This window comes from Artemia sp. Qi Xiang Cuo, chromosome 3, assembly GCF_049724085.1.
Source record: "Artemia sp. Qi Xiang Cuo chromosome 3, ASM4972408v1, whole genome shotgun sequence".
Lineage (NCBI taxonomy): Eukaryota > Metazoa > Arthropoda > Branchiopoda > Anostraca > Artemiidae > Artemia > Artemia sp. Qi Xiang Cuo.
In genome coordinates, this window is record NC_142796.1 from 11774297 (window position 1) to 11782648 (window position 8352).

Here is an 8352-nt window from a genome sequence, read left to right on the forward strand (position 1 = left end):
GTTGAAAGGCTCAGTAATTATTCGTTTGCCCTTTAGGCCTTAGGGCACGGGCTGTAAGTTAGACAATTTGTTCATTATTTCCATATTGTGTATGCTATTTAGGAAAGGTATGCATGTTTATCTTCCTCTTGCAGAAATACGAAGGGCAATAAGGCGAGTCTTTTAAGAAATTTAATAAAAAAACAAGTTGTTTGAACTGAAAGTAAGGAGCGACATTAAAACTTAAAATGAGCTAAAATTATTCCGTATATGAAAGGGGCTGTCCCCTCCTTAACGCCTCGGTTTTTAAGCTAAAGTTTTTATTGTTAAAAAAAAGTTGTGAGACAGAGTCGAAACTTTCAAACAGTTCGTGGTAACGAACTGTAAGTAAGGAGCGACCCGGCTCAATGGTAACAGAAACTCTAGAAAACGGGTTTTTGATACCAATAGATGCATAAAAAAAAATCAGATTTCAATTATATAACTTTCATCAAGTTTAGTGCTACCCATCAAAATTTACGCGCCTGAGAAAATTTGGCTGATTTTCAAAAAAGGGGAAACAGCCCTTAAAAGTAATAGAATCTTAATGAAACTGACACCATCATATTCAGCGTATCAGAGAACTCTACTGTAGAGGTTTCAAGCTCTTATCTACAAAAACCTGGAATTTTGCATTTTTTGCCAGAAGAAAGATCACGGATGCGTGTTTATTTGTTGTTTTTTTTCCCAGGGGTGATCGTATCGACCCAGTAGTCCTAGAATATCATGGGTGGACTCATTGGAACGAAAATCAAAAGTTCTAGTGCCATTTTTAAGTGACCAAAAAAAATGGAGGGCAACTAGGCCCCCTCCAACGCACATTTTTTTCCCAAAGTCATCCGATCAAAATTTTGAGATAGCCATTTTGTTCAGCATGGTCTAAAATATGATAACTATATATTTAAGGATGACTTAATTCCCCGAAGTCCTCGGGTTGAGGGCTGAAATTTATGAACTTTACCCAATGTCAACATATGGTATTGGTTATTGGGAAGCATAAAGACGTTTTCAGGGGGGACTTTTTCTGATAGTGGGGCAGGGGGTGGGTTGGGGGTTTTATGGGAGGATCGTTCCAGGAAGAAAGTTTCATGGGGGACGGGACATTGCCATGAAGGGGGCGCCGGATTTCCCAGCATTCTTTAAAAAAAAGAACAGAAATCAAATAAAAAAAAAGTTTTTCAACTGAAAGTAAGGAGCAACATCACAACTTAAAACGAACAGAAAATATTACCTATATGATTGGGTTCACCCCTTAGTCAATACCTCCCTCTTTAAGCCAAAGATGTTTTAGTACTTTCATAGTACTTTCGAAATTTAGCTTAAAGAGCAAGGTATTGACTAGGGGGCGAATTCCCTAATATACATATTAAGAATATATGAATATAAAAGTTCATTACGTAAGTTAATTCGTAAAGTTACGTATATTTATTGCTAATAAAAACGTTCGTAAATACAATTAAACAAGTTCCGAGAAAGCTATTCAACCTAATAAAAGTAAAATTAATATGAAAATTTTGTTGTAATTATTCATGTACGGTGAGCCAAAACCAAAACCTGTATTAATTCAAAAACATTCAAAAATTAAATAAAAAAACAAGTTTTTTTTAATGAAAGTAAGGAACGACGTTAAAACTTAAAACGAACAGAAATAAATCCGTATATGAAAGGGGCTGTCCCCTCCTCAACGCTTCGCTCTTTACGTTAAAGTTTGACTTTCCCACAACTCTATTTTTTAAACAATAAAAAAATTTAGCGTAAAGAGCGAGGCGTTGAGGAGGGGACAGCCCCTTTCATATACAGAATAATTTCTGTATTGGTATTTCTGTATAGTATTGGTTTATTGGAAAGCCATTTAGCACAAGAAAAGTAAAATTAATATGCAAATTTTGTTTTACTTATTCAGTGACGGCAAGCCAAAATAAAAGCTGGTTTAACTAAAAAACGTTCAGAAATTAAATTAAAAAAAACATGGTTTGTTTTAGTGAAAATAAGGAGCTACATTAAAACTTAAAACGAACAGAAATTATTACGTATATAAAGAGGTGGCCTCCTCCTAAACACTCGCTCTTTACGCTAAATTTTCTTATTGTTTTAAAAAATAAAGTTTTGAGCCAGAGTCAAACTTTAGCGTAAAGAGCGAGGCGTTGAGGAGGGGACAGCCCCTTTCATATACGGAATAATTTCTGTTCGTTTTAAGTTTTAATGTCGCGCTTTTTTTCAAGAAAATTCCCACCTCCTCTCCTCTCGGTGACTTTCAAATTTTCTTTAACAATATATAATAATTTATTTAATGTCACCTACTCTTTTCTTAAAAAAAACTTCTTAAAAAAAATCCATATATTAAATTTATCTAAAATTGAGCATTCCAAAATATATCAGGTTAGAAAAATAGAGGTATACTACATTTCAAATTTCATATATCTTTTATGTTCATCCGATATCTCAGGCTGCCCTTCCCCCTTAGGGCACCCCTTCCATCGTGACCTTAAATTACACTTTTCAAATCCTTTTTCATCAACCTCTATTTCCCCCGATTTATAATTTACTTTTACCCCCATCCCCCAAAATAACAGTATATATATAAAAAAAAGAAAAAAAAAGAGAGAGAAAGAAATGAAAAACTCTACCTTTACAAAAAAATACTAATAGGTAGAATGTCTCATTATCTACTTCATTCCCTTTAACTTTATTACTCATCTTACCTTTCCCCTTTGGCTGCTCAATTGTCTTTAAACTTTATCTTTATTCTACTTTTAATACTTCTCAATTCCCTTTAAAAATTTATCTTTATCCTAATTTTAATACTTATTTCTTTATCATTCTTTTATTCCATTCTTTTATGCCCAAATTCTTTTGGTCTATAAAAAAAACTAATGAGTAATAAGGAACATAATACTACTACTACTAACAATTCCCTGCAATACCATGCCGCCTGAGGCCAACCCATCTTCGCACACTCCTCCTTAATCCAAAACCTCCCTCTTTACACTCTTCCAAGTTGTTCCAGTTTTCCATAAATTTTTCCACACGACCTCCTCCTATGTATGGGTCCGAGTATGTATTGATACAATCTTAATCTCCCTATTACCATTAAGTTTTTTTAGTATTAAGCTAAATGAACAAGGAGAAGATTCTCTCTTGTCATAGCTGACGATTAGAAATCCGCGCATAAAGATCTAAATAGTTGGTCAAACAGTTCATGGTAACTAACTGCAAATAAGGAGCGACCTGGCTCAATAGTAACCAAAAATCTAAAAAACCAAATTTTTATACCAGTAGATACATCAAAAATCCGACATAAAAATAGGATTTTATACTGATTTCAAATATATAAGTTTGATCAAATTTAATCCTACCCATTAAAAGTTTAGAGCCTGGAAAAATTTGCCTTGTTTTTGAAAAAAGGGTGAAACAGCCATTAAAAGGTATAAAATCTTCTAGAAAATCAAACCATCTGATTCAGCGTATCAAAAGACTACTATAGAGGTAGGGTTTCTAGCTCCTATCTTCAAAAATGTGGAATTTTGTATTTTTTGCCAGAAGACCTGCCAGAAGACCCCACATAACCCCAAACCCACCCAACCCCTACTACCAGAAAAAAATCCCCCTGAAAACGTCTGTATACTTCCTAATAACCAATACTATATGTTAACATTGGGCAAAGTTCATGACTTTTAGCCCTCCCCCCGGGGACTTGGGGGATTAAGTGATCCTAAAGGATATATTTATCATATTTTCAACCATGTTGAACAAAATGGATATCGCAAAAGTTTTATCAGGTGACTTTGGGGAAAAATGAGCGTGGGAGGGGGCCTAGTTGCCCTCCATTTTTTTGGTCACTTAAAAAGGGCACTAGAACTTTTACTTTCCGATCCAATGAGTCCTCCTACGATTTTCTAGGACCACTGGGTCCTAACTATATGTTGGAAAAAAACTTTCCCTACTTAGTTTTCCTCGGTTTAGAGCAGAGGCGTTTAGAGAGAGAGAGAGAAAGAGAGAGAAAGAGAGAGAGAGAGAGAGAGAGAGAGAGAGAGAAAGAGAGAGAGAGAGAGAGAGAGACTGCAACCCTATTTAGGTTGCAAAAAAATTTCACAGCTCCCATACATTTTCGTAATTGGGGCCCCTGATATGGCTTCAGACCCAAAAAGCCTTCAGTGAGCCTTTATCTTTATTTAAGTACAAATAAAAGTACAAAAACAGAGTTGCAGAAAGAAACCCTGTCGAGTTTTTATACATTTAGTCACATAAACCGTGTTTTGATATCTAGTAGAGCTTAGAAAAAATGATAGCTGCTGTATATAAAAAGAATGACATTAAAAATCATGCAAGCCAACCCATAACTTCATTTTCTTCTGTTTTCACCGATATTAAAACTAAATCTTAATAGCTTTGAAGAAGAATAAGAATGATGGGATATCCAAACTCTGGGGGGGGGGAAGGGGTAACAGAGGGGGAGAAATATAAGTAAAAAATGCAAAAAAAAAATAGACCCACACCAAGATGAGGGCCCCCTCCCTGGATTCACAACTGCTTTAGAGAAGTATATTCTCAGTGGGAAATATTTTTTTGGGTTTTTATACTAGTGCTCAAAATCTAGGTTAAAGTCCAGCCAATCTGATTATACGATAAAAACAAAATTTACAAAATATATCATACAATATATAAGTCATTTATGGTACAAAAACAAGGATCAGTGAATAATAATTTCCTTCTAAAACAAAAATGCACTTCAGGGTTTGGACTTTTCAAGTGCGCCAAATGATGCAAGGGTTGTTTTGGGTGCTCCTGCAGATTGGGCTAAACCCATAGATGACCCAACTTGATCCCATTTAGATTTTCTCTTTTCTTCTGCCGTGGGAGATTTCTGAGCAGGGCCGGTTTCCTTTTGACCTTTGGCTAGCTTTTCTTTTCTTTCTTTTATCCATTTCTTCTTTTTGAGCTTCATAATAAGAATCTTTACCTCACCAGCTGTCAGAAGGATAAAGGTCTTCGGGGTAATTTGTTCCCAATTCATCAACTTCGCAATACTCTAAAAGTTTGTAATATATACTAGGGTTCCTAAAGGATTTCAATTCTTGTATTTTAGCATTATATTCAATACCATCTCAAATTTTTCTTTCATACATCTCACTAACACGCGCTTGTAGCCTTCCTGGGCATTTTGATGATGGCTCAGGCAGCAGCCAATAATCTGCTTCTATTTTACGTTGTGCTTCCTCTTGTTCTCTGGGTGATCTGCTCACGCTTGAGCTTCTATAATCAGTCACTTCAACAGAGCCAATGCCTAACTCTTCTTCACTTTCAGATCTTTCTTCGCCTTCATAAAAGTCATATTGAACCAGCTTTGGCAGTGAGCTGTCCTTGTGTCCTGAAGCAAATGAATTTACATCTTGGATCTGCAAAATATGATACAATTATGAATGCTAGCTTATTCTTCAATCAGATTGTTTTTTTTCTTTTCTCACTTTCTTAATAAATTTTTTTCACCCTAGAACCCCCCCCCCCCCCTAAGCCAGGAAAAATTTTACAGATTGATCAGAGAGTACAAAAATCCAAGAAATAAGCCTAAAAACCCGATTTTTTACGTATTAATTAAAAAAATAACTTTCCGAAAAATAAGTTTTTCAAAGAAAAGTGAAGGCCATTTTAAAATTAAGTTCAGCAGATACAAATACCTTTTAAAATTAAAACTCAAAACGACCAGAAAATACTATTAAATAATAAATTAAACCCAAAATAGACTGAAATTAAATAAGCAATCATAGCAAAAACATACAACAGGTAATAATATAAATAAATAAATAGATCTTAAAGCGAGTAATGCTTGGATTGAATAAGAATATCAAGCTTAAAATGAAAAAAAAATATTTTCATATTGAAGTATAAATTAAACTTAAAACGAACAGAAATTAAATAAACAATCAATACAAACAAACATACACCAGATATTAATGTAAGTTAATAAATAAATCTTAAAACGAGTGATTATAAATTATAATCACTTAGATTATAAATTTGAAGGGAACAGGTAGGATTTGAATTCACGAAAGCCTAAGTTAGTGAAAAACTTACAAAAGAAAAGAAAAGTCCAGTGACGAAAATACATTTTTTTTTATTGTTATGGAGAAGGTTAGGGGTAAAGATAAATATATACTTTCTGAGGCCCAGGACTTTTCCACATTGCACCAAAAAACTGTAGAAAAACAAAACTAGATGTGTACTTTGTGATATATATAGGTAAATTTTGTCTTTTAATTTTCTTTCCGGCTGTTTGCAAGCTTATACAGTGTGTATACATCATTTTCCATTGCAAATTATTTTAGTTAAATTTAGTAAATAATGGAAGTTTCCTAATGGTTAGGACAACAGCTTAAAGATGTTTATAAAAGAAAACAAATAAATCAAATTTAAACTCAGGTTTAATTGTAGGCTATAAATATTCCATTTGGATGAGCTAACTTTCTTAAATTTGTAATTTCAAGCTACAGACTGATAAAACAGGATTTGACAAAAATTTCACTGACAGACTGACAAAAAGTTCTGATTTATTAGGGTACATATTTAGGCTCTAAAAATGTCAAGGTTAAAAATGCAATTAGCAAAGAAAACTTTAAAAATAAGTGAACAGAATCCAAATAATACATTGTTTTAATTCAAAACGCAAAAAGAAGCCAAAATGCAGCCATGTGGAAAAACAAATGGGTAAATTGACTAAAAACCACAACCTCCAAATTAAACAGAGGAAAAAAACGTATGGAAATGATTAGTGAAATTGGGTTAGGACCCCTGCCATAACCTCCTAATTATATTTTCACTTGATATAACACAAAAAAATAGCTGATTGGAAGAACAAAGCCAAATCAACGAAGTACCATAAGCTTTAAATTAAGTGGATAATAGCAATAGCAAAGAGAATAGAAAATGGGACCTAATACCCCAATAGCAAAGAGAATTGAAAATGGGACTTAATAGCCCCCATGCTTAATCTTATAATTTTTTTTTCAATACTTTCCAGTGATTTATTCATCAGATTAGCCTGTTTTCTGTTCTTACAAGCTTTCTAATTCCTAAATGCAGTCTCCCAAATTAACTCATGTTTACTCATCAGCCTTCTGGGAATCTGAATGGAATCCGGTAGCATTTTATAGATCAGGAAAAGTGCATAAAAAGATGGCGCAAGGCTTTCACGCATTTTAAGATATAAAGAACAGTGGCCTTTTGGTTATCTTTTGTAATTTCTCGTTGTTTGGGGTTTTATTTATTTATTTATGGTGATTTGTTGGAATTTTACACTTGGAAGATGAGAAAAACAAACTTTTAGAATTTGACGAAGATTTCGCTTGTAAAAATTTAAACAATAAGAATTTGTTGGTTCCCAAAACCAACTACTTAGTTTAACAAAACCAACTTAATTTAGCCTAAAACACTTACTGCAATACAGTTTTCCATTTTTTTCTTCTCTTTTTTGTTAAAAGTTCTTCAGATATGTTGCATATACCACTATAAAAACTTGACTGAATCAATGCAATGATAGTTTTTCCACTTATCTAGTTTTAAAATACTAAGTTTTAATTAATCAAAAGTAACCGAAGAGACTTATGTTTCATTACAAATGCAAATAATATCATTAACATTTTGATGCCCCACAAATTTTTTATTCAAATGACCCAATAATTTGCTATTTCCGGGACACAGTCGATTTAGATTAGCAGCTTGCATGAGTATATTCAATTCTGTAAATAATAAATATTTCGCTCTATTCCTTTGTCTTTAAAAATAAAACAAAAAATATTGGTATGTTGTAGGAGGAACCAAAGGAAAATACTCTGTCTGAACCAAGTGCTGCAAAACCTGCTGCTAAGGATCGGGACTTTTTTCTAAATTAAGGGATAACAGCAACCTAGAAAACGAGGGGGATGCAGCAAGAAGAGGGGAGAGTTAAAGAACCAAGGGGGGGGGGGGGTGTGAATAATCTGCTTTTTGGGTGGACAAAAAAACGACTGTGCTAAAAAAATAAATTTTGTTTTAGTTATCTATATTAGTATTTGGGGAAAAAATGTGTTTTCTAAAATGTTTAATTAAAATATTAAACAAACCATTTTGAGAAGTAATAATAGATGAATCAACTCATAAATAAATTCCAGAATAAAATTATCAACAATTTTCCAGTGAAAATAATAATTGGCAGCATTTCAGCACGAGCTCTAATTTTGAGGTGGGGAAAGGAATGTTCGCGCCCTAGATTTTAAAGATTATTTCCTTTATAATATTTTAATTAAAAATACCGTTTTTATAATTCCATTGAAAAAAAACATTTAAAGTGCAACCCCCTAG

The 8352-nt window shown here is 33.3% G+C and overlaps 1 protein-coding gene across 1 annotated transcript; it reads right to left on the reverse strand.

The window, feature by feature from the left end:
• Window positions 1-5081: 5081 nt before the first annotated feature.
• Window positions 5082-7509, reverse strand: LOC148953767 (uncharacterized). The gene is made up of 2 exons (XM_089086807.1): window positions 7450-7509; window positions 5082-5414 (listed from the first exon to the last, which is right to left on the reverse strand). Exons 1-2 carry the CDS (start codon window positions 7465-7467, stop codon window positions 5124-5126), a joined length of 309 nt encoding a protein of 102 aa, XP_088942933.1. The 5' UTR covers window positions 7468-7509; the 3' UTR covers window positions 5082-5123.
• Window positions 7510-8352: the final 843 nt, after the last annotated feature.